We start from the raw sequence: 26,700 nt of genomic DNA, 5'->3' as shown, positions 1-26,700 counted from the left end.
AGGTGTAGGATTTGAATCAAAGGATACAAGCACTTTTATTTCTCCTGATATATATTCCCAAATTGATTTCTGAAATAGCTATGCAAGGTACAGCCTGCAGGTACCAATTTCACTACAAGTTGTTATCATTTTGCTATTATTTTTTAAAAAAGATTTTTATTTATTTGAGAGAGAGAGCGAGCACGTGGTGGGAGGGGCAGGAGAGAGGGAGAGAGAGAATCTAGGGCAGACTCTGCGCTGAGTGCAGAGCCCGACCTGGGGCTCGATCCCACGACCCCGAGATCATGAGCTCAGCCTAAATCAAGAGTCAGATGCTTAACTGACTGAGCCACCCAGGCATCCCTCTTTATTTTTTGAATAATTCAGTTTTATAAAATGGCTTGTCATTTTAACTATTTCTTTGTTCCAACTTTCCCTTATATTTGTGTTTACTCTTTTTATTTCCTTCTGTGAATTTTATCTTCCACAGTTTTTGACCATTTATCTACTAGAGATTTTAATTTTTAAAATATACTTAAATGAACTCGTTTTTGTAGACATTAATAATTTGCTTGTCATGCTTGGCAACCCATTGTTTTTTTATTGCCTTAAATCTTTTTTATAGATCTTTTAAATATTTATATTTTAAAATGTTTTACTTGGTATTCATCTACAGCTCTGATAAATATTCTATTTCACTTTTTGCTAGTTTTTCTCTGGTATTTCTAAAAATAATTTAACTATAATCTTTGGTTTTTATAATTTCATTTTGAATACTTCTAATTATTAGAAAGTTTATTATGCTTTTAAATATAATGTTTTAAAAGCTCTGTTTTAACCTACAGTAAAATTCTTAGAAGAAACCCTTACCTCTGTTTGTAAAAGGCTAGGGCATGAAGTTCAAGTTCATTGAGGTTTTTAACCTATCAGTTAACCTATGGATTGAAAAGTCATAGAAGCTAATGAGTAGAGAAGTTGATGTTTGGGGAGAAATAGTCCAAGGCAGTTTTAACCCTGTTTATGTTTTTCTGTCTTTCTGACTTTGCCCCAAGAAGAGGAGAGAAGCAGGGGAAACATGGGGGATATGATGGGTATCTTGTAACTGGACATGGATTCTAAAAAAGCTGACCAGAGCTGCTTCTCTTACTTACTGGTAACCTAAATACAGAGAACAGATCAGTTGTCAGAATAGTGTAGAGGCAAGTCATAGGCAGGAGGGGAAATCATTAAGCAGAGTGGCTGGGAATTCATACAGGGCTCATAAAAGTCATTAGCATATTGCTATACAGCTGGTCAATTCTTCTTTCGTTAACTACCACAAGACCAGCTATTTATACTGTGAAATATTCTTTCAAATTTGGGTTTAAGGACCTTCTGTATTAGAATTTCCTGTGGTGCTTATGAAAAGTGCCCCATCTAGACCCACTGAATCTCAAGGTTTGGTCTGTGAATCTATAAAGCACTCCTGAAGGGCGCCTGGGTGGCTCAGATGGTTGAGTCTGCCTTCGGCTCAGGTCATGATCCCGGGGTCCTGGGATCGAGTCCTGCATCGGGCTCCGTGCTCCTTGGGGAGCCTGCTTCTCCCTCTGCCTCTCTCTCATGAATAAATAAATAAAATCTTAAAAAAAAAAAAGCACTCCTGAGAGATTCCTAGGCAACCAAAGTTTGAGTATCAGTTCCTGAAGGCTGTAATTAAGGTAACACAAAGCATATGGAGATTGATGTTGCCCTAATAAAAAGACAGTAATAGACAGCCTTTTAATGCTGCCTTGGAAACACAAACATAAAGAAATAGCAGTCTTTGACATAATGGTGTTATGACATAAACTTTAATGGAGTCTGGAGAAACACCTCAAAAATGAACACCATAAAAGTAGCCAGCTCAATGATAGGCCAGCCACTCTTAGCATTAGTGAAGCATACCTTACTTCTCTTTGCTTATAATATTAAACATTGTAGAACTTTAAAGAAGTGGACTGTGGTTTTTTGTTTTTGTTTTTGTTTTTATTCCAGTTGCCGTGGCCACGTACCATCACAGAGCGGCTGTTGGATGAGATGTTTGACAGCACCGCATCCCGGTTTCTGGCTGTCTTAGAAGCTCTTTCTGATTCAAATAGGCGCACACTACAAACTGGACCTATTGTTACAGATGAAGTAGAAGTTCGTGATGTTGTCTCAGAACTGTTTATGGCAGGAAAAGAACTTTTAATAAGTAAATAGTTTGTTAAAATAATATATTATGGTAGAACATGAAAAACAAAAATTTTATTATGGTATTCCACATATAAGAAACTGATACCCAATTTTTTTTTATCTTAAATTCAGCAATCTTGTTAAACTCAACTGATAATTTAAATAATTTATGAGATTTTCTTTTGGATTTGCTTAGGTATATTATCATCTTACCTGTGAATAATGACTATTGTATTTCTTTCTTTCCAATTCTTAATCTTTTAATTTCTTCTTTCTTGCATTTCTTGGCTTATTGCACTGGATAGGATCTCTAATAAAACATGAAATGGAAGTGGTGATAGCAGATATCCTTGTCTCATTTATGATCTCACATGGAAAGCTTTTGACATTTTACCATTAATTTTGATGTTTGCTGAAGGATTTTTTTAGATACCTTTTCTCCATATTAAGGAAGTTTCTTTTATTCTTGGTTTGCTGAGTTTTGTTTGTTTGTTTTTAATTCTGAATAGTTGTTGAATTTCATCAAAAGTCTTTTCTGGATTTATTGAGTTGATTGAGTGGATTTCTAGTTTATTTCTATTAATGTGGTAAATTACATTGATTGCTTATCTAATTTTTAACCACCCTGTATTTTTGGAATAAGTCTAATGTGGAGGTGAGGATTATCCTTTTGATATATTATTTGATTTTGTTTGCTAATGTTTATTGTATTGCTTCTCTGTTCATGAGACAGATTTTTCCTTTCTTGTAATGTTCTTTTTAGGTTTTGCTTTCAAGGTCATATTGACCTCATATAAAGAGTTGAGAAGTGCACTCTCTTGCTCTCTTATCTGAAAGATTTTGTGTCAGATTGATGTTATTTCTTCCTATGTGTTCGATCGAATTTACTGGAATTTTCTTTGTGGAAAGGTTTTTAACTATGGATTAAAAATTTCTCATAGATATAAAATGATTTATGCTTTCTTTTCATTAAAAAATCTATCAGTTTGGTAAATAGGACTTGAGAAAATTATATTTTTTGATCCAGTATTTTCAAATTTTCATAAAATTATTTATAATATCTCATTATGATCTTCTTAATCTTCTTTATAAGATCTGTAGGTGTCTGGGCTCCTCTTTTTCATACCTAGTAGTGGTCAGCTTGCCTTTTTCTCTCATTTCATCAGTTTCCTCAGGGTCTGCCAATTTCATTAGTCTTTTTCCATGAGCAATATTTGTGTTTATCCTCTCTATTGTATATTTGTTTTCCATATTATTAGTTTCTGTTCTTTATTATTTCTCTTATTCTACTCTCTTGGGTTTGCTTTGCTGATTTTTAAAAAATTTATTGACTTGGAAGCTTAGATCATTGATTTTTTAGGATTTATCCTTATTTAACATATGCATATTAAGGCATTTGTCTCTAAATGCAACTGTAGCTATGTACCTGAAGTTTTGATTTATCATACCTTCATTATCATTTAGTTAAGAATATTTTCAAATTCCCATTGTGCTTTTTTTTTTTTTGATACCGTGCCATGAGTCAAAAAACATGGAGATATGCTAATTGTTTTTTTTTTTTTAAAGATTTTATTTATTTATTTGAGAGAGAGAGAGAATGAGAGATAGAGAGCACGAGAGGGAAGAGGGTCAGAGGGAGAAGCAGACTCCCCGCTGAGCAGGGAGCCCGATGCGGGACTCGATCCCGGGACTCCAGGATCATGACCTGAGCCGAAGGCAGTCGCTTAACCAACTGAGCCACCCAGGCGCCCGCTAATTGTTTTTTTTTTTGTATTGATCTCTAGCTTACTTATATTGTGGCCAGAAAGCATATTCTATTTGATATTCTTTGAAGCTGTTGAAATTGTTGAGATGTGGTTTATGGCCTAACTTGTCAATTTTGGTAAATAGTCTGTATATACTTGGAAAGACTCTATGTTCTTTCATTGTTGGGTACATTGCTTTATATATATGTTGATTAGGTGAAGTTTGTAAATCATGTAGTTAAGTCTTCTCTATTCCTACTGATGTTTTTGGTCTGCTTGTTTTGTAAATTGCTGAAAGAGAACATCATCTGCTATGCATTTCTTTTGGTGTGGAATTGATACAGCATAGGGTATGTGTGTGTTTTGCTGTAGCGGATACTGGTTTCCAAAATGATTTATTTATTTAATTTTTTTGGTACCAATTATACCACCAGCAGCATTTTATGAGAGTTCTAATTGCTCCAAATTTGGACACTTAGATTTCTTTGTCTTTTTCATTTGTCCATTCTGGTGTGAATTCAGCAAATTCAGTAGTATTATGGATTTAATGTGCATTTCTCTGATGACTACTGAAGTTGGGCACTTTTTCATATATTTCTTCACCATTTGGATATCCTATTTTGCAAAGTGCCTGTTCAGATTTGTTGGAGGAGGTCATCAAGAGGATATGACTACCAGTTAATTCTTGAGCTGGACCCAGGCATTTGGAGGCTCCTTAAACTCCCCATCTCCCACCCCACCCTGTCCTTGGTGTGTATGTCCTACCTACTATTCTTGTACTAGCAGTGGTTTCAAGGATGTAGCCTTATGAGAGTAAGGTGTTGTTGAGACCAGGTGGATGGTATACGTGACTGAGCCCAGTTAAATCTTCTGGGGAAACTGTATAGACAAGCCTTATATATAAATTCCTTTGCTTTATTAAAATTACCACCTACCAATCTGGAGTAGTCTGCCTCTTTTTCAGTCTCTCCTTGCCCTCTGTGGAAGGGGGCCATTTTGTGAACCATCTTTTGCCCATTTTTCTATTGGGCTATTTGTTTTTTTCTTATTGGTTTGTCAGAATTCTTTATAGGTTCTGGATATAAGTTCTTTGTTGAATATGTATATATTGCAAATATCTTTTCCCACTTGGTGGCTTGCCTTTTCATTCTCTTAATTATAGCTGTTAAGGAACAGGAATTCTTAATTTTAATGTAGTCCAGTCTATCAGTATAGCCTTTATAGTTAACCATTTTTGCATCATGTTTAAGAAATCTCTGTACTGTAATGTCATAAAGATACAGTCCAGTGTTTCCTTCTAGAAGTTTTAGGTCTCAATTTTGTTTTTGTTGGTATGAGGTAGAGATCAAGATTTATTTATTTCCTTATAACATCTAGTTGACACAACACCATTTATTGAAGAGACCTTCCTTTCCGCATTGACTGTAGTATCCTTTTGCCATAAACGAGGTGACTATACATGAGCTTTTTTACTCAGTATAATTACTTTGAGACGTATCCAAGTTGTGTGCATTAATAGTTCACTTCTTAGAATTGCTGAGGAGTAGCCCATGGTATGGATGTATCACAGTTTGTCTGACTGTTTACCTGTTGAAGGACATTTGAGTTCTTTCCAGTTTTTGGCTCTTAGGGTACAGCTGTTATGAACATTTGAGTACAATTCTTTGTGTGCACATGTGTTTTCATTTCTCTGGGATAAATGCTCAAGAGTATAATTGCTGGGTAAGTGTGTATGTTGTTTTGTGGAAAATTGCCATACTGTCTTTCAGGTTGACTGTACCATTTCACATTCCCACTCACAATGTATGAGAGATCCAGTTTTATAACATCCTCAACAGTATTTGGTGTTATCACTATTTCTTTTAGCCATTCTGAGAGGTGTATAGTGCTATTTCATTGTGGCTTTTCCCTAATGGGTAATGATGCTGAACATCTTTTCATATATTTATTTTCCACCTTCATATTCTCTTTCTCTTTAGTGTCTTTTGCCAGTTTTCTAATCGAATTGCTTATTTTTTCTATTGAATTTTGAGAATTCTTTGTATATTCTAGATACAAGTCCTGGTCATTGTTTTTTAAGATAGTGAATACACTGTTAAGCCTTTTCCTTCATCTTTCCCATTTTTCACTACTTCTTTCTAAATTCATTTCTTTTTGCTCAAATACAAACTCTAAGAACTTTGAAATAGTTTAGCTAGATATAATATTTTGCTTAGAAGTTTGTTTCTTTTTGAATTTTAAAGACATTTCTCCATAGTCTTTTTTTTTTTTAAGATTTTATTTATTTATTTGACAGAGAGAGACACAGCGAGAGAGGGAACACAAGCAGGGGGAATGGGAGAGGGAGAAGCAGACTTCGAGCCTGATGTGGGGCTTGAGCCCAGAACCCTGGGATCATGACCTGAGCCGAAGGCGGATGCTTAACGACTGAGCCACCCAGGCGCCCCTCACCATAGTCTTTTATATGGTATTGAGAAGTCTCTCAACAGTTTTTTTTTTTTTTAAGATTTTATTTATTTATTTGACAGAGAGAGACAGCAAGAGCAGGAACACAAGCAGGGGGAGTGGGAGAGGGAGAAGCAGGCTCTCCGCTGAGCAGGGAGCCTGATGTGGGGCTTGATCTGGGGACCCTAGGATCATGACCTGAGCCGAAGGCAGTTGCTTAACCAACTGAGCCACCCAGGCGCCCATCTCTCAACAGTTTAAACCTTGTTGTTTTACAGATTTAGCTTTGACAGTGTCCTTTCCTGTGATGTTCTTACATTTCGTTATATTCGGTCTAGGGGTAGGTTTGGTAATACAGGAGGTACTTTGAGGTCTTACATCTTTCTTTCATTTTTTATCTTACTTCTTTGTTTCTTCCCCTTATGTTTACTTTTTAAAAAAATTCTCGGGGCACCTGGATGGCTGAGTCAGTTAGGCATCCGACTCTTGGTTTTGGTTCAGGTCATGATTTCATGGATTGTGAGATTGAGCCCTGTGCTGGCTCTGTGCTCAGCAGGGAGTTTGCTTGAAGATTCTCTCCCTCTGCACATCCCCATTCTCTGTTAAATAAATACATAAATATTTTTAAAAAGTTCTCTGAGGCGGGGCACCTGGGTGGCTCAGTTGGCTAAGTGTCTGCCTTCAGCTCAGGTCATGATCCTTGATAGAGCCCCACGTTGGTTTCCCTGCTCAGTGGCGAGCCTGCTTCTCCCTCTCCCTCTGCCATACTCCTGCTTGTGCTCTCTCTCTCTCTCAAATAAATAAATGAAATCTTAAAAAATAATTCTCTGAGGGCCCTCATAGCAGATGTTAACACGTCCACTCTCCATTATCTTATTTAATTATTTTAATCTCTTTATTCCTTTCTGTTGCCTTCTGGGAAGGTTCCTCAGTTCAACTTTCCAGGTCACTAATTTGTTCTTTGGTTCTTGCTATTCTATTCCATTCATCTATTGAATTCTTTGTTTCAACAATAAAGTAATTTATACCTAGTCTCTGTTTGATTCTTTTTCACAGCAGTTTATTCTCGCTTCATGTTTCTAAAATTCTCCATTTCCTTGAGAGAATACTTATTAAGCTTAAGTGTTTACTCTTTTCTATTTTTCTGCTTCCTCTGGTAAAAAATGTTTTCATTAGTGGTCTTTGTTTCAAAGTGTTTGTGTTTTTAACTTTATTTTTTCATGAGCTTACCCTGTTGCTTTGGAGCAGTCACCTGACTTGTCCACAATACCTGGAAAGAGAGGTGAAAGCCTAGACCTTAGCATGTGTACTTTCAAGTGAGTTTAGGGTATGTGTGTGTACATGTGCATGCCCGTCTGCAGGAAGGGAGTTTCTCTGCTACAGTTTGGGCTCATCTCTTCTCCATGAAGAAAACGATCTCAGATGAGGTTTCCTCCACCCACCCTTGAAAATTTACCCTCACCTGTACCCATCCTTTCCACTGTCTCTCTTTAAAATGGATGGGGTGTTCCTTCTCTTCCTTTTGAAGTCTTTTAGCCTAATCTTTCCAAACTGTCCCTTTATCCCATGTCCTCTTTCAGCTCCTTCCCTGTATTTCTTCCTCTTGTTATAGTCAGGAATTGTCTGTTTCCACTGTTCTAAATTCTTTCCTTCTTACTTATACAGTCTTCAGCCCTCTGTCCTCAGCCCTCTATGGAAAATGTCATGGACAACTTCCTTTTTGTTCAATCCAAGGGTCCCTTCTCAGTGCTTTTCTTCCTTTACACTCTAGTATTTGTTACTGTTGAATACTCCTTTCTAAACACTCTTCTTTGCAGCCTTTTCTCCCTCTACCCTTCTCTTACGTGTTGGGGGTCGTAATTCTCCTGTCCTAGGCAGCTGTACATTGCCCATGGCCGCTTCTGTTGTTTACTATGGATATATAATGATGACTCTAAAGCTGTATCCCTATTATAGACCTGTTTCCTGAGCTTTCAGTTTGTAATATCTAGCTACCTATTTGACTAGTTAACTCTTGCTAATTCTCTGTGTTTGGGATTCTATGTTCCTTCCTCTGGCTGGACGACCTTGACCACTCTCCTACCTCAAACCCATGTTCGATGCCCTTCTTATTTGTCCCCACAGCACCCTGTATTTCTCTTCTAAGATTTCTTGTTTCCTCATTAGAGTATAAGCTCTGTAAAGGTAGGGATTGTATTTGCTTCTTTTCCATTGTTTCTCTTGTGCCTAGCAGTATCTGTTAGTTAATATTTAGTAAATATTTCTTTGCATGAGTGACATTCAAACCTCTCTTTTTTCTTTTCTAGTGTCAAATACTGGTGCAGATGGAATGCTTGATTTTCCACAAACATCTCTTTTGCAACTTACTGTAAAAGGAAAAAATGTTATTTCTATAGATGCCGCTGTGAAATTTGTAAAGTTAGCTTTTACTTATGAGGAATGGAGTTTATTTGAATCTTTAGCTGGGCAGCTTATTGATTTTCTCCAGGTAACATATACAAAACCAATAATTTGTTTTTATTTTGTTAAGATGGCTTTGAATTATTAACTTGTGGGATATACTTCTCTTAGAGGCAGGATGATCCAGAGTCAAAGAAAGCAGAAAAGGATTTAATTCTTCTTGTTGCAATAGAACCTTTAATCAATGTAAAGAGAAACAAAGGTTTGGTCTTTCCCATGGAAAATTACAAAGAAGGACAATCAGCTCAAATTTATGTTAAGAAAATTGCTTTTCATGGTGAGTATTTATTTGCCTTTTTGAAAACTTAAAATTTCATCTGATAAAATGTACTCTCTAGGCAAAGTGAGAAAGAATGTTCAAGGCAGAGGAAACAGGACATGCAAGGCCAAGTGCTTGGTTGTAGAAGGAATGACAAGGAGGCACATGTGGCTAGCGTGCGCTGGTAGTGCTGGTGGAATTTGAGAATGTGGTAGGAAATGTAGGCAGAGAAATAGCTGGGTGCCAGATCCTGTAGTCTCCTAGACCTTGTAAGGATGCTGGGTTTTATTCTATGTGATGATTTTGAGGAGGTGAGTAAGGTTCTACTTAGCTGCTACCTTGTTGGTAAGTGAGAGACCAGCACGGCAGTAAATCAAAAGCTATCAGTTCCCTTTAGCAAGGGAAGATTTGGTGGTCTCCCATCTTTTTTCAGTAGGGGCAGTTTTTCATTCCAGCATTTTAAGTCTTAAAAGTTATTGTACATATAACTGGAAATCTGCAACCTCTAATTTTAGACTGACAAGAATGATTTAATCCCTAATCTTTTTTTATGTTTTATAATGTTATTAAGGCATTTCCTGGCTGTTCAATTGCAGTAAATAATTTGTACCAAGCAATGATACATATCTTTTTTCTAGTGGTTTCTGAATAGATATTTTTGTTATTTTTATTTCAACTGCCATATTTTACATGTGTTTTAATATTATAAGCCTTTTCAATTCTATTCTGGATGTAGTTGGCATACAGATCACAGATTAATGACAATAGTCTATTTTAATTGCATTAGAGCCCACTTAGATTAGTTTTCATATAGAAATATCTTAGTGACATGATATTTGTCCAGATACCATTTATGTCATTTTGTAGAATTTTTGCTTCTATGCCTTTTCTATTTGAAATTTTGTAATTGATTTTTTTGTTTCATTTTTCTCTACTTTATGAATTAGATTCTTGTTTGAAGACTTATGGATATTCAGAAGACATTTTCCATTTGGCAGCAACCTTGTACTCTTGTGTCTGTGCTTCTCCCCAGGTGAAATTAATTGCTTTTTTGAAGACTTTGTAATAGTGTTGAAGGAGGTTATTATACCTAATTTAAAGCCAGATTTAAAATATCACGGGAATTGCACCTTGCCAAAATTCTGTATTGTTTAATCATTAAATAAGAGGTTGAGTCATAGTCTGACTTCTGATTTTAAGTCTGTTTTGATAATAACTCTTTTTGTTCCTTTTTGGAAAATTCCTATGCTAGCTATATTTCTAATAATGAAGGAAATGAAGCAGTCATTTCAATTAGAGTTAACATTCTTAATGAAATACCGCTTTCCAGTCCATGAATACGGCGCTTAGTTATTATTTGGAGTCACTTTGTACCCAATGGCCATTAGAGATGATGATTTGTGAGTATGAATGTTTAAGTAACTAGAACAGCACTGGTGGTTAAAACTGAATTCCAGGGATCCCCAGGGCTTTGCCGAAGTTCCCTCAGGAGTTCAGCTTTGGGTATAACACCCTAACCTGTTTTTATTAGTTTTATATACAATTGTTGAGATAGAATTTCATTTGAAAATTTGGCTTTACTATTCTAAAGAAAATTTGAAAACCACAATGATAGAGCATTGTATTAACTTTTGTTCAGGGAAGTGAAACCACAGTAAGGGACTTGAGAAGTTCCACTGGTAAAATGTTTTTTATTTCTTCTGGGTTTATTAAATACTTGTGACACGTATTTAATTTTTGTAAGAAAGGTATTTGAGAGCAAATATAATGATTATAGTAGGAGAGCTAAACAAAAAATTCTTTTTTTTTGTTTCAAGTTTTTATTTAAATTCTAGTTAGTTAACATATAGTATAATATTGGTTTCTGGACTAGAATTTAGTGATTCATCACTTACAGATAACACCCAGCGTTCATCACAAGTGCCCTCCTTAATACCCATCACCTGTTTAGCCCATCCCCCACACTCCTCCCCTCCATCAACCCTCAGTTTGCTCTCCATAGTTGAGACTCTCTTATAATTTGTCTCCCTCTCTCCTTTTTTTCCCCTTCTTTCCCCTATTTTCATCTGTTTTGTTTCCTAAATTCCACAGATAACTGAAGTCATGTGGTATTTGTCTTTCTCTGATTGACTTATTTCACTTAGCATAATACACCTCACTCTATCCATGTCATTGCAAATGGCAAGGTTTCCTTTTTTGTGGCTAAGTAATATTCCATTGTGTGTGTGTGTATATATATATATATATACATATATACCACGTCTTCTTTATCCATTCATTTTGTTGATGGACATTTGGGCCCTCTCCATAGTTTGGCTATTGTTGATAATGCTGCTGTAAACATTAGGGTGCATGTGCCCCTTAGAATCAGTATTTTTTTATCCTTTGGGGTAAGTACCTAGTAGTGCAATTGCTGGGTCATAGGGTAGCTCTATTTTTAATATTTGAGGAACCTCCATACTGTTTTCCAGAGTGGCTGTACCAGCTTGCCTTCCCACCAGCAGTGTAAGAGGGTTCTTTCTCTGCATCCTTGCCAACATCTCTTGTTTCAGTGTTGTTAATTTTGGCCATTCTGACTGGTGTGAGGTAGTGTCTGACTGTGGTTTTTATTTATATGTCCCTGATGTTGAGTGATGAGTGATGTTGAGCATCTTTCATGTATCTGTTAGTCATTTGAATGTCTTCTTTGGAAAAATGTCTATTCATGTCTTCTGTCCATATCTTAACTGGATTATTTGTTTTTTGGGGTTAAACCAAAAAATTCTAATCAAGGCTGAAAAGGGGAAGGATTTTTTTTTTTTTTTTTTTTTTACAAATAAGTATTTTAATGATGAACTTAGGACAAGTTTTCCAAGCATAATATTTTCATTGAGGTATAGTTCCAGAAGCTAGTAATGATCATGAGCTATTAGCAGTCTAGGAATCAGATGTAGTTATGTTCCAAATCTACCAAGATGTCCAATTGTCATCCTTAGACTTGTTTTTTCAAGGCCTAGTAGACAAGATTTCCTCTTGAGGATCTCTGTTCTTGAGTTCAGTTGCTAAATCCAGGTATAAAGGACCAATTGGGGAAACTGAGGACAAGAAGATTAAACATTCTTTAGAGGAAAGGATAGGGTGTGATGGGTTGCTCATGTCCCTTCTATGTCCAACCCAATACAGAGAGCTTTTCTGCTGTTCCTGAAGCTGGTCCCATTTCTGTCCTGTGCCCATGCTCCTGGCCACCTTTGAGGTTGATCATAAGCAATCAATACCTATGAGCTTTGATTTTGTTTATTTTCATAATTTATTTAATAATCTAAATTTTATTTTATTTTTTAAAGATTTTATTTATTTGACAGAGAGAGAGAGAACAAGTAGGCAGAGAGGCAGGCAGAGGGAGAGGGAGAAGCAGACTTCCCGCTGAGCAGGGAGCCTGATGCGGGACTCGATCCCAGGACCCTGGGATCGTGACCTGAGCCAAAGGCAGCCGCTTAACGACTGAGCCACCCAGGCACCCAATAATCTAAATTTTAAAAGATTAGTTCAGAAGCATTGACATATCTTTTTTTTTTTAAAGATTTTATTTATTTATTTGAGAGAGAGAGAATGAGAGATAGAGAGCACGAGAGGGAAGAGGGTCAGAGGGAGAAGCAGACTCCCTGCCGAGCAGGGAGCCCGATACGGGACTCGATCCCGGGACTCCAGGATCATGACCTGAGGCAAAGGCAGTCGCTTAACCAACTGAGCCACCCAGGCGCCCCGACATATCTTTTTTTAAAAGGTTTATTTATTTATTTATTTTAGAGAGAGACGTTGGAGGAGGGGCCAAAGGAGAGGGAGAGAGAGTCCCAAGCCAACTCCACGTTGAGTGCAGAGCCCGATGCGGGTGATCTCATGACCCTGAGATCATGACCTGAGCCAAAACCAAGAGTTGCAGGCTTGACCCATTGTGCCACCCAGGCACTTGACATATCTTTTTTATAATCTTATTTGATACATGATATATGTTTATATTCCAAAACAGAAATATTTAGAAATTCAGTACTTTGAATCTTACTTTTTGTTTTTGTGTTTTTTTAAAGATTTTATTCATTTATTTACTTGAAAGAGAGGGAGAGGATGAGCGGGGGGAGGAGCATAGGGAGAGGGACAAGCAGGCTCCACACTGAGCACAGAGCCTGACTCGGTGGCTCGATGTCATGACTTTGATATCATGGCCTGAGCCAAAATCAAGAGTCTGATACTTAACCAAGTGAGCCACCCAGGCACCCTTGAATCTTACTTTTTTTTTTAAACCTTTATATTGATGAATAATATATATAATGACAAACATTTTACTAGTGTATAGCTCAGTGAGTTTTCATAAATGAAGCACATCCAGTTCAAGAAACAGAACATGACCAGCACCAAGTAGCTACCCCTGTGCTCCCTTCCAGTCACTGACTCTACCGTGGGTACTCACTATCTTGACTTTTTAGTCATTGGGTTAGTTTTGCCTATTTTTTCGTGTTGTATGTAATGGGATACAGAAAATACAGATGGTCCCTGTCTTAGGATGATTCAACCTAAGATTTTTCCATCTTACAATGGTGCGCAAACAATACACATTCAGGAGAAAGCATACTTTAAATTGTGAACTTTGATCTTTTCCCTGGCTGGCAATATGCAGTATGATACTCTCTCATGATGCTGGGCAGCAGCAACCATGACTCCTAGTCAACTACACGATCATGAGGGGAAATGACAGACACACAACTATTCTGGTTTTCACTTTCAGCACAGTATTCAATAAATTACATGAGATAGTTAACACTTTATTATAAAGTAGGCTTTGTGTTCGGGACCTTTGTCCTACTATAGGCTAATGTAAGTGTTCTGAGCATGTTTAAAGTAGGTAAGTCTAGACTATGATGTTCAATAGATTAAACGCATTTTTGATTTATGGTATTTTCAATTTATAAGTCAAGGGAGATCTATGCATACTTTCAGCATCTTGCTTCTTTCAATTGATATTGTTTGTAAGAGTCCTTATTGTTGCAAGTGGTTGTATATTGTTCCATTTTTATTGCATAGTATTCCACTGTATGAATAGACCAAAACTTATTTATACCTTCTTCTACACTTATTTATAATTTCTTCTTCTAGTAACATTGCCCCTATGACCAGATGCAAAAATCTAATTTCAGTTGCTTTCTCTGAATCTCTAAGGCCAAACAATGCCCTCTGGAGGAAGGGGCTACCCTTTCCCATACTTTTAATTTCTTCAGTGTCAGAAAGCCATTCTGGCCCACTTTAATAGCCCAGAGCTGTGCTGTTAATCCCGTATAGCTCCCAGCCAGATTTTGTTTTTAAATTTTGTTATGTTAATCACCATACATTACATCATTAGTTTTTGATGTAGTGTTCCATGATTCATTGTTTGCGTATAACACCCAGTGCTCCATGCAGTATGTGCCCTCTTTAATACCCATTCCCCCCACCCCCCTCCCCTCTAGAACCCTCAGTTTGTTTCTCAGAGTCTATAGTCTTTCATGGTTCATCTCGATTTTTTTTTTAAGATTTTATTTATTTATTTATTTGACAGAGACAGAGACAGTGAGAGGAGGAACACAAGCAGGGGGAGTGGGAGAAGCAGGCTTCCTGCTTAGCAGGGAGCCTCACGTGGGACTCGATCCCAGGACTCTGGGATCATGACCTGAGCCGAAGGCAGCCGCTTAAGGACTGAGCCACCCAGGAGCCCTTGATTTTTTTTTTTTTTTAAGTAGGCTCCACGTTCCCAGCATGGAACCTAGTGCAGGGCTTGAACTCACAACCCTGAGATCAAGACCTGAGCTGAGACCAAGAGTGGGACTCCCAACTGACTGAGCCACCCAGGTGCCCCAGGGCAAGGAATTTTTACTACCGGCTTTTAAAAAAAATCGTGTATGTCTTAGTTCATTCAATTCAATTCAATAAACATTTATTGATCTCTGTTATGGTTCCATACTAGGTACTACATATGCAAATTAAGTCTTAGAGCTGCCCCAAAGAAGTTCAAGGTTTGGTGTATTTTAATCATAAACTCATTATCCTTCTAGTTCGGATATAATGAGTTATATTTTTCTTTTTTTTTAAGATTTTATTTATTTGGGAGAGAGAATGAGAGAGAGAGAGAGAGCAAGCACATGAGAGGGAGGAAGGTTAGAGGGAGAAGCAGACTCCCTGCTGAGCAGGGAGCCCGATGCGGGACTCGATCCCGGGACTCCAGGATCATGACCAGAGCCGAAGGCAGTTGCTTAACCAACTGAGCCACCCAGGTGCCCCTAGTTATATTTTTCTTTTGAAAAGAGCCAAATAACTGATTTGAGAGGAGATGTATTCATTATACTCATGGTATCTATTGATACACAGTGTGATGTTCTCTTGGTTTCTTTATGTCTCTCTTTCCTCCTTGTTTGTATCCTTTCCCAGCTCCCTACTCCCTCTCCCCTTACTAATTCATCCCCCTCCCCATTCTTTATTATTTTAACACAGAAAATTTAAAAAGATAGTAGTAGTACTCTCTTCATAGAGTTGTCATGAAGATTAAATAAATTGGTATAAGTCTTAGTCTGTATGGGCTACCATAACAAAAATACCATAGACAGGGTGGCTTAAACATGGAACACTTACTTCTCACAGTTCTGGAGGCTGAGAAATCCAAGATCAAGGCACCAGCAGATTTGGTGCCTGGTGAGGGTCCACCTCCTGGTTCATAGATAGCTGTCTTTGCTCGGCAGAAAGAAAGTGACAGACTCTGGAGTCCCTTTTATAAGAGTACTATTTTTGCTCTTGAGGGCGTCACCCGCATGTCTAATTACCTGCTGAAGGCCCCACCTCCCAATATTATCACATTGGGAGTTAGAATTTCAGCACAGGAATTTTGGATAGACACATTCAGTCCATTGCAGTAGGTATATAGAGCACGTTAAACGCTATATAGCTGTATCTACAGTGTATCTTACTCTTACCATTACTTTACTGTTTTTGTTTTCAGAATGTTCAGCCTGATAAAGAAATTGTTGTGGACACGATAATGTTCCTATGGCAGAAATGCAAATTAGGAATTCAGAGGATCAATATGCCCAGAAATGACTATGCAAAATTCACCCAGAAAATCAGTACTAATAAAGTATTCCTTTTTGTTTCCTTTCACTTGCTTTTTATTACTGCTAATTTAAGTTGTGATGCACACTTCAAATCTAAATTTTCCCTATTTATCCACCTGCATAACTACCATTCTTTAAATGTGGTGCTGACTGAGCCTTTTTCTAAGTGTATTCTCTGCACTTCTGCAGTTTAGTTTTGGGGAGTGGGAAGGTATTTCAGGTTTCTAAGAGAGGAATAAATGTAGTGCGTTTAAGGTTACATGAACTTGGATAAGTTCATTAAGAAGGTTGATAATAGAGAATACAAATAGATAAGGAGTTTTAGGGTTTTTTTTTTCTGCAATAATATCTTTAGACTATTTCAAAGAGCTCTTTCATGGAAAGGAGAAAGTTGAGCAGGTGAATATTGTAAACAGGGAACGTAGGAGGAAACATTTTAACAGTAACATATTGGATGTGTTGTACATAGGGTACATGGGCTTTTTACCATGTCCTCTGAAAAGGTAATGGAGTGAAAAAGTAATGTTGTTTCCTCATTTTAGTTCCTAAAGTGTGATGGCTAATTTTATGTGCTAAGCTTTGGGGGGATATAGGCATGAAAGACAGATTTGAAGCCACCTAGCATGGAGCTTGAAACAGCTGCCTCCCCCTCACTGTTTTGGAAGACTCGGGGAGTGATCACGACAGCTGCTTTGTGAGGGGGAATGAGAACTTTGAGGATACTGATCATCTTTACTGATATGTTAAAAAAAGATGTTAAATGTTCCATCATGGCTATAGATATGCAGATTGTAAGCTTAGGTGAATCTTCTTTACAAGTTTATAGAAACAGATTGATTAGGATCATTAATGTTTATAATTAAGATGTACCAATAAGGGGGTGTCTACCTGTCTAACATTTCCATGTGTCTAGAAGATGATGACTTCAAGGAAGTCCTAAGTTTAAAAAAATGTGACTCAACAATGTAATATTTTAATTGATTGTCTCTTTTTAGTGGGTTTATCTTCTGTGGCAGATAAATGAAGTAATTCACTGCTATAAAATGGAAGACATTGATGTTGTGGTGGTAGCAGAGGTCACGTTGCGATTAAGTGAAATATTGGAGTTATTAGGAAACCCACGAAGAAAATTTAAAAAATCTCTAGGTAATACAATGAATGAAAAGTATGAAGTTACTAATATACATATACACATATGAGTGTGTAAGTATAAATTGGAAAAAAGAATAACTGCTGTGAACGGAAGCTAGGCATTTCAGTACTATGCTTCCTTGATTTATAACCAGAGATAGAAATAACAGAGGTTGAACCAAGAAATAACCATACAACGGTTATATGCTGTATGGTTCCGTGGCACATACGTGTCTTTTGTCTTCTCCTCACTCCTGTACTCCGCTTCTCCATTCCTCATTACCACTTTCACCTCCCTTCCTCTTCCCCATTCTTTCTTTTTACTTTTCTTTCCCCCTTTTTATCCCCTTTCCTCCTCTGCCGTTTCCCGATAGAGTGTATGTTGCTTGAAGGAAGAGAACATGTTTTGGTTGCCGTTATATTTTTGGTAACCACCACACTGCCCCACACAGACTGGTAACTTAAATAAATGTCTGTTGAATGGATCAGTGTTTTACATTTTATCTCCTTTTTAATTTTCTCCTATCTTCTGATTCCCTCCTTTTAAAATTTGTTGGCTTCACTTATTTTATTTCTCCTCTTCTTTTCCCCCTTTCCTCTTATCTTCGTCTTTTTTTGTTCTCATTTCCCACCCACTCCCTACTCTCTCTGCCCCAATCCCTTTCTGCCAGCATTCTTCTCCTTCCAGAAGGTTCCTTCTCCCAAAGGACAGCCTTATGCTCTGACCTTCTTTCTTCAGCATGTGGTTGAACCCTTGAACCATCTGTTTTAGAAAGTAACCCATATGTAGGGAGTAAGGTGGTGTGGTTAGTGGGTGTTTCCTTTCCTCTTCTGCCCCTCTTACATAGTGGGTATCACATTTGAGGGACTTTGTAGTAAAGTAATTATCATAGTAATTGTTTTCCCAGAGATTCATTAATCTTGCTCTGCTGTCCTCAGTTGTTGAGTGTGGCTTAGCAGATGGAAGTTTAGAGCCATGGTTCTCAAATTTTGATTGGCATCAGTATCACTTGGGAACTTGTTAAAAATACAAAGGCCCAGATCCTATCCTACTTCATCTAGCCTGGGCCTTTCTAGTCTTTATTAGTTTATCTGGTGATTTTGGTATACATCAAAGTTTGAGAACTACTGGCTAAAGGTCTCTGGCTGTCTAATACATTCAATGGTCTGAAGTCCTATTTTTTTTGAAATGTCCTGTCTTAAAATACCTTTCCTTTCTTAAAATTTTTATAATGCAGAATTTCAAATAGAGAGAGATGAAATAAGTTACCATGTACCTATTATCCAGTACCAATATTATGAACATTTTGCCAATCTTATTTCATTTCTTCCTGTAACACATTTTTTCCTCTGGAGTGTTTTAAAGCAGACATCATGTCATTTCACCAGGAAATACCTCAGTGTGTGTGTGTGTGTATGTGTTGGTTTGTCTATGTAACAGATAAGTATTTTGTTTTGTTTTACAAAACTATAATGCCATTATTACTATACTTTACAAAATTAGGGGAAAATTCCTATGTCCCTGACTAAATTAAAAATATCTTAAGTTACGGGGCGCCTGGGTGGCTCAGTCATTAGGTGTCTGCCTTCAGCTCAGGTCATGATCCCAGGGTCCTGGGATCGAGCCCCGCATCAGGCTCCCTGCTCTGCGGAAAGCCTGCTTCTCCCTCTGTCACTCCCCCGGCTTGTGTTCCCTCTCTCGCTGTCTCTTTCTCTGTTAAATAAATAAATTAATTAATTAAAAAAAAAATCCCAAGTTGGCTTGTTCCAATCAGGATCCAAATAAGCTCATACATTTTACTTTCTTACATTTTTTTGAGTCTCTCTTTCTAATCTATAACAGTTCCTTTCCTCCTCCCCCTTTCAAGCCATTTGTTTTTTGAAGAAATTGATTTGTCATCTTGTAGGATTCCCCACATTCTGGATTTGGCTCTTTGTGTCTTTGTGGTATTAGCTTGTTTCTCTAGCTGGTAGTTGGATCTAGAGGCTTGCTTAGATTCAAGTGGTATCTTATCAAAAAGAATTCCTGCCAATATCTTATACACTTGGCAAGAATACTTCATAGGTGGTGCTGTTTATTCCCTGTTGTGTTGAATCAGGAAGCATATAATGCCTAGTTATCCCACATGTTGTGTTGTAAAGACTTACCAGTGAGTTCAGCTATTGTCAGCCTGACCTTTTTCCTAGGTTGTTTTCCCCAGATGTAGATTCTGAGACAAGTTGTTGAATGAAGTAGTTATCTAGGGAAGCAGGGTGGTCGTGTGGAGAAGTGAGACAGAAAAGGAAAGGAAGGCAATACAAAGTACAGTAAGTTAAGGAGAAGGCTACTGTTGTAGGTTTAGGACTTTTTCCCATGAGACACCTCTAGGAGACTGTATAGAACCTGCCCCAGAGAGCTGGGAGGTTGAGATATTTATACAACTCTTATCTGTCATTGATTGAAGGCTACTGGAGGAGTGGGAGTGAGAAGCCAGAAAGGGCTTCAAACTTCTGTCATTCCTCCTGCACTTACTATATTGAGTTCTTAAGTGAAGAATTACTTCATCAGCTTTTTGGTTACTCTGGCTATTTTTGATTGTGTGGTAGACATTATATTTGCCAAATATAGAAATAACTTGAAGCCTTAGAAGATGAGGTTAATGTTCTTCCAGAGAAGATTATGCTTGCTTTTACTAGATGCATGAAGACATTATTACTCTAGGATCCTATTAGTCCAGTTTGAGAGATTAAGATAATTTGAAGCTGAGATGCTCTCCTGTTGACTTACTTTCCATTTACCCTAAGTCCTGGGATGCAGCCTCTTCTGGCTTCTTACTCTTAGTGGCTCTGGATCCTAATCTCTGTTGCTTTAGTTCTCAGGGCTGTCAGAAGCATTACTCAGCTTCTCAGCTTTCCATTTCAGAATTGACAAAAGTCCTCAGTTGGGAAGGTAGCTCTAATGCCATTCTTTAGTCCCTGGGCTCTCTTCCCAAGATCCAGGTGATACTCTTTTCTCAAGATCCTAGCTCTATATTTATATTTTCATGATCTTCTTTGCTTACAGATGAAGAAATAAAATTTTTTCAGCTTTTCTTTTTTTTTTTTTTTAAAGATTTTATTTATTTGACAGAGAGAGACTTAGCGAGAGAGGGAACACAAGCAGGGGGAGTGAGAGAGGGAGAAGCAGGCTCCCCGTGGAGCAGGGAGCCCGATGCGGGGCTCAATCCCAGGACCCTGGGATCACGACCTGAGCCGAAGGCAGACGCTTAATGCCTGAGCCACCCAGGTGCCCCTCAGCTTTTCTAGTGCTCTCTAGTCAGGAGAATTTTTCCAGGTTACCTGTTACTGAAAACAAAAGGCCCAATGATTACTTTTTTTTTTTTGAAGTCTATTTCTTATTCAATTTTATTTTGTTTATTATTACTTTTGGGAGACTATTGTTTTGTTGTATTTTATACTCTGTTTAATTATAAATTAAATGCAATTTGTTGATTCTTTGCTAAAGTGTTTCATTTCTAAAGAACTAATTGATATTGGAGCATGATCCATTTATAAATAGAAAAATCTATGTTTATATAAGGGGTTGTCCCCATTTAGATATATAAATTCTTACACCTTTTCCAACATTATTATCATAATCTTATTGGCACATAAAAATACAAAGTATAAGTCATTCTTGTATATTAATTATGGCAATCTGATTCAAAATGTTTATTGGACTGTTTATTAAGTAATGGATTATTTAAATTATTGAGTACATTTTAAAATAGGAAACTAGCATTGCCATATATTTATGGTTTATTTTTGTTTCACTCAAACCAGCCTTGTCTGATATTTGTCCAAATTCATAAGGCCTTTACACTGTTTTGTGAATGCTTTTCAATGGACTTTATAGACCTTATAGAAAGACCAGTCTCTTTACCATAATATTACCTGTTAATAATCAGGATTTTTAATTCTGTTTGTTGTACTGCAAGATGCTTTTAAATTAACTTATATAAAGACAAAATGTAATTATATGGAAGAAATAATTTTGTGTTTAGTCAACTTCTGAGTGTTGAATCATTTCTAAAATCATGAGTAATCAAAAAGGTAACCAATTTGGCATAACATTTTTTAGGATTATGATTCCCTGCTATGTTGACATTTTTTTCCTTCCTCCTCTTCTTTCCTCTGGTCCTTCCTTCTTTCCCTTTGTTTCTTCTCTCCTTCTCACTCCTCTTCTTCCTACTTTTACCCTTTTCTTCTCCTCTTCCCTTCCTTCCTCTTCTGTTCCTTCCTTCCTTCTTTTCCTTCCCCCCCCCCCACAGAGATACCTTTAAGAAAAGGAACTGGTGAATTCTTTGGGATTTCGAGAGGGAACATAGACATTCTTCCAATACTAAAGGTATTGCAAAGATATTTTAGAAAATACAATTAAAAACGTGAATTTAGATTTTCAAATAATATTGAATTTGTAAATATGTAATGGTTAATTATAGAAATAATTTTGAATATTTAATATTTGAGAATTTACAGTGTCTACATACATTGAAAACTACAGGGGACATTTTCTACCTTTTGCTTTTACTGTAGAAAAAAAATCCCAATCAGCTTTAAAAATAACCTGGTAAATTATCTTGAAAGGATTTGTAGTTACATTACCACTGGTATTTTTAATGTGTTGTGATTCATAGACTCATGGAGCAGAAAGGTCCTGCTCAGCATATTCCTCTGACGGATTCAATGAGTTTTACCTGTTGAAAAGATACTTAGAACAGTCCCTGGCACTGGGCAAGTTCTTAGTGATTGTTACCTTAAGAGAAGAAAGGGGGTAAGGGAGATAAATAGCTATTCCTCTTCTTGATTATGTTTTTCTTACAATGTTTGAATTATTTCTGTCCATCAGAGATTGTGTTGTTCTATAGATCTGAATGGGAGTCTAGGGAACCATGTCATATATGTTATAAACACTCTTTTATTTATAGACAAGAACTAGAATAGCATTTTGTCAAGTCTGTCCTATGTGATGCTAATACTGTGCTTCAGAAAAGGATGCCAGAGTCAAGTAACTTTGGGTGACTTTGGATTAAACACAACAGGTTCTTTACTATAAGACTTCTCAGAGGCCTTCATTTGCTTATGAGCATTGTAGTTTTCCAAGGAGATATAGAATACCATATATTCCATTACTTGAAAATAAAACCCATTTTACGCCCTATGGAATAACTGCTTAGGACACTAGTGTTCATGGACTACTATTGAAAAATACTTTTCTAGAGAGGAAGCCAGTGATCTATATTTTTGTTTGCCTGATTAATTCAAAAATTATAATTTTAAATTACAAAAGTTGTATTAACATTAGAGGATATTTTGAGGTATAAAAATGAAAAATCTGCAATTTCACTATATAGACTGAAATATTATTTTTTGTATTCTCTTCTAGTCTTTTTTTATATTTTTTAGCATAGTAGCATTCTGATGTTTTTTTCCTAACATTATTTCATCAGCACTTTTCCTGTTGCTAAATGTTACTACTCATAATTGCTATATTTTCTCTGAAAAATCAATTTAAAATATATGTCATAAAATTATAAAGAATGTTATAAGGCAGACCCATTTCCCCTTAAGAAACAGTACATTATTAGTACAGTTGAAACTCATCCACTAACTCCTTTGATCATATCACCTTTCTTCCTGCCTAGCAGTAACTGGTATTCTAAATATAATGACTGTAAATTCCAGGCATACTTTTATTATGTATGTGCGTTTTTCCCAGAAAGTAGGGAGTATTGCTTTTAAATTTATATATATATATATATAAAGTCATAGTGTGACTGCAGCTTGCTTTTTATCTCAGTATTGTGTTTGTGAGATTCACTCCAGTTGATCTGTGGTAGTCATAGTGATGATTTTTGCTACACATCTAACTTGCTCAAGATTGCATAGTAAGTAAAAAAAAGAAGAAGAAGATAGCAGGAGGGGAAGAATGAAGTGGGGGAATCGGAGGGGGAGACGAACCATGAGAGATGATGGACTCTGAGAGACAAACTGAGGGTTCTGGAGGGGAGAGGGTGGGGGGATGGGTTGGTCTGGTGATGGGCATTAAAGAGGGCACATATTGAATGGAGCACTGGGTGTTTACACAAACAATGAATCATGGAACATTACATCAAAAACTAATGATGCAATGTATGGTGATTAACATAACATAATAATAAAAAATTTAAAGAAAAAAAGATTGCATAGTAAGTAGATTTGAACTTAGGTGTATTGCCTTCAACGTCCAGGTATTTAGTCACTATGCTATGTTTGATTTTAAAAAAAAGTTTCTTCAGGATACTTGTATAAAAGATATTTTTCTAATGCATAAAATATGCAAGTCCTGTAACTGGGTACCAATCAAATATCATGAATATACTAGAGGACTGAGGGATCATTCTGAATTTACTTTCTTCTAATGATAGGTTTTAGGGAATGCAATTTTGAGTTCTTTATGTAGCATTGTGTCTTGAGAGAGCTAGAGTTGAGAAATCTTAAATTGGGGACAGTATGTTTGAAATTCACAAGAGATTGAGGAGGCATAACAGCTGTCTGCCAATGGTTTTTCCAGGGATCATTTATAGTGCTTGCTAAATATACAGCTTTCTATTTCCCATTTAAGGCATATGGAATCATAATTTCAGTTGTGGGGTGTTAAAAGTTTATAATTACAGGTATTTTCCTCTTAAAATTCCCCCAGGTAGGTTATTTTTTTTAAAGATTATTTATTTATTTATTTGAGAGAGAGCGAGAACAAGCAAGCGGAGCGGCAGAGGGAGAGGGAGAAGCAGGTTCCCTTCGTGGGGCTTGATCCCAAGACCCCAGGATCATGATCTGAGCCCAAGGCAGACACTTAACCGACTGAGCCACCCAGGCACCGTCCCCAGATAGATTCTTAAGGAAACTAGAATTTCAGAATCACTGGCTTAGTGGGCCAGCACTTATTCTCTGAGGCTTCATAGGGCAGGAATAAGAATAGTAATAGAAGTTACAAAGTGCTAGATTTTAGCTTCAGGTGGAAAATTTCTGGCAATTAAAGCCACTAAATAAAATGAGTTTCATAGAAGGTGGCAGTTTTCTCAAATGAAGCTGAAGACCGTTTATGAACTATTGCTACTCTTATTTAAATTAGAAAAATGTACCCTTTCCTTGATATGATTTATTGCCATTTGCTGGGTAATTGCCAAAATAAATATACAAATCTATGATGATAACAGCATGAATGGTACCCCCTAAAATTGTGCGGTAGGCAACCTGCCCAGCCGTACTGTGGCATATGGTAGATGTAGTACAGGTGGTTTGTTGGTGTGACCTAAGGATTCACCAGATGCTAAAATTTTTTAAAATTTTATTTTATTATGTTATGTTAATCACCATACATCATTAGTTTTTGATGTAGTGTTCCATGATTCGTTGTTTGCGTATAACACACAGTGCTCCATTCAATACGTGCCCTCTTTAATTCCCATAACTGGGCTAACCCATCCCCCCACCCCCTCCCATCTAGAACCCTCAGTTTGTTTCTCAGAGTCCATAGTCTCTCATGGTTCGTCTCCCCCTCCGATATCCCCTCCGTCATTTTCTCCTTCCTACTATCTCCTTTTTTTTTTTATTTTCACATATAATGTATTATTTGTTTCAGAGGTACAGGTCTGTGATTCATCAGTCTTACACAATTCACAGTGCTCACCATAGCACATACCCTCCCCAATGTCTATCACCCAGCCACCCCATCCCTCCCACCCCTCACCACTCCAGCAACCCTCAGTTTGTTTCCTGAGATTAAGAATTCCTCATATCAGTGAGGTCATATGATACATGTCTTTCTCTGATTGACTTATTTCACTCAGCATAACACCCTCCAGTTCCATCCATGTCGTTGCAAATGGCAAGATCTCATTCCTTTTGATGGCTGCATAATATTCCATTGTGTATATATACCACTTCTTCTTTATCCATTCATCTGTCGATGGACATCTTGGCTCTTACCACAGTTTGGCTATTGTGGACATTGCTGCTATGAACTTTGGGGTGCACGTACCCCTTCGGATCACTCCATTTGTATCTTTGGGGTAAATACCCAGTAGTGCAATTGCTGGGTCATAGGGTAGCTCTATTTTCAACTTTTTGAGGAACCTCCATACTGTTTTCCAGAGTGGCTGCACCAACTTGCGTTCCCACCAACAGTGTAGGAGGGTTTCTCTTTCCCAGAGTTGAATCTTGGCTCTAAATTGACTGTGTGATCTTGAGCAAATTATTTCATCTGTTTGAATATAAGTATCCTCATCTGTGAAATTATAACAATAGAATCAATTCTACTGGTATTAAGTTATATAGTTTAAATGAGGTATTGGTAATGTTGCAGAAACCAGTACCTGGCACATGGTAGCTACTCAGTTTTTCTTATGTTTTATGTAGAGCACTGAATCTTAACTTAGGGTCTCAGACCCATCTGGAGGGGAGTGAAATGGAGAGAAGTGAGAATTTATTGTAAGGAGAATCCAAAATCTGTATGCTCACCTATCAGAGATTGTAGGTGGGATAAATTGTATATCTTGCATATATACATGCAACTATTTAAAAAAATGAGATGTTTATTGTAATCACATTCAAAGCTTATTAAAAAGTTTTACTGAATACATAGCAGCTAGTTCTTTCAATAAATGTATTGTAAAATTACAATAATTCGTATGTATCTACCTCATAGGATAATGGTAATTAAAAAATTAGTCCATGTAAAGCGTTTAGCCCAGTATCTGGAACATAGTTTAATTAAATGTTAGCTATGATCATGACAAAGATAACAAAAGTGATAGTGATGGTGATGATGTTGATGATAGAATGTAGGTGCGTGTGGAGGAGGGTCTTTGAAATTTTTTGGTGTTAAAAAGGCATCCTTAGAGACTTCTGTTTCTAGAAAAAGGGCAAACTGGGTGAGCTGAAAACCCCGTTGCTACAAAGCACCTAGAAATTTTGGGCAGAATTGAACAAATATCCTCAAGCACATTGTGGAGCTCACAAGAAAGTAAGATAAATTCCAGGGGCCCAGAAAGGGGAACTGAAAACTAGAATGGTCATTTTATGAGTAGATGCTGCAGTTGGTTGATGGGCTCACTTATAAAAAAGCTCAGATTAACAGCCATTCAGTGACAAGATATGAAGCTTGGGCACATGAAAGATGGGGGTTTGGAACTGAGACTTACACATTAAAATTATGACCTCCAAAAGACCACATTCTAGAGAATGGAGACCAGAAGAAAACCAGTCTGCCTATTTGTATGGGGAGGTATCTCCACATGGGTACAGGAGGTGGGTGGGTGGGAGAGAGTCTTTCTTCCTAATGATTTATAATCCTGGGCCTGCCTTCACGTAGGTCTGT

The 26,700-nt window shown here is 37.1% G+C and overlaps 1 protein-coding gene and 1 long non-coding RNA gene across 2 annotated transcripts in view; one reads left to right on the top strand and one right to left on the bottom strand.

Moving 5' to 3' along the window:
* The window catches only part of CFAP54 (cilia and flagella associated protein 54), a 290,017-nt gene that overhangs the window by 31,575 nt on the left and 231,742 nt on the right, over positions 1-26,700 (top strand). Inside the window, exons 9-15 of the mRNA XM_025882575.2 lie at positions 1,993-2,191; positions 8,669-8,850; positions 8,934-9,099; positions 10,029-10,114; positions 16,079-16,213; positions 17,186-17,336; positions 21,611-21,687. Of these exons, the coding sequence (XP_025738360.2) occupies positions 1,993-2,191; positions 8,669-8,850; positions 8,934-9,099; positions 10,029-10,114; positions 16,079-16,213; positions 17,186-17,336; positions 21,611-21,687 (996 nt within the window). The remainder of the gene's footprint in view (positions 1-1,992; positions 2,192-8,668; positions 8,851-8,933; positions 9,100-10,028; positions 10,115-16,078; positions 16,214-17,185; positions 17,337-21,610; positions 21,688-26,700) is intronic.
* LOC141374084 (uncharacterized) overlaps positions 1-26,700 on the bottom strand; it is a 97,945-nt gene that overhangs the window by 50,479 nt on the left and 20,766 nt on the right. The window lies entirely within an intron of this gene.

Source organism: Callorhinus ursinus, unplaced genomic scaffold (genome assembly GCF_003265705.2).
Source record: "Callorhinus ursinus isolate GAN/ISIS: 27379988/994484 unplaced genomic scaffold, GSC_fseal_2.0 scaffold14, whole genome shotgun sequence".
NCBI classification, from domain to species: Eukaryota; Metazoa; Chordata; class Mammalia; order Carnivora; family Otariidae; genus Callorhinus; species Callorhinus ursinus.
Note: the sequence above shows the minus strand (reverse complement) of the source record. Positions and strands in the feature narration are given on the sequence as shown.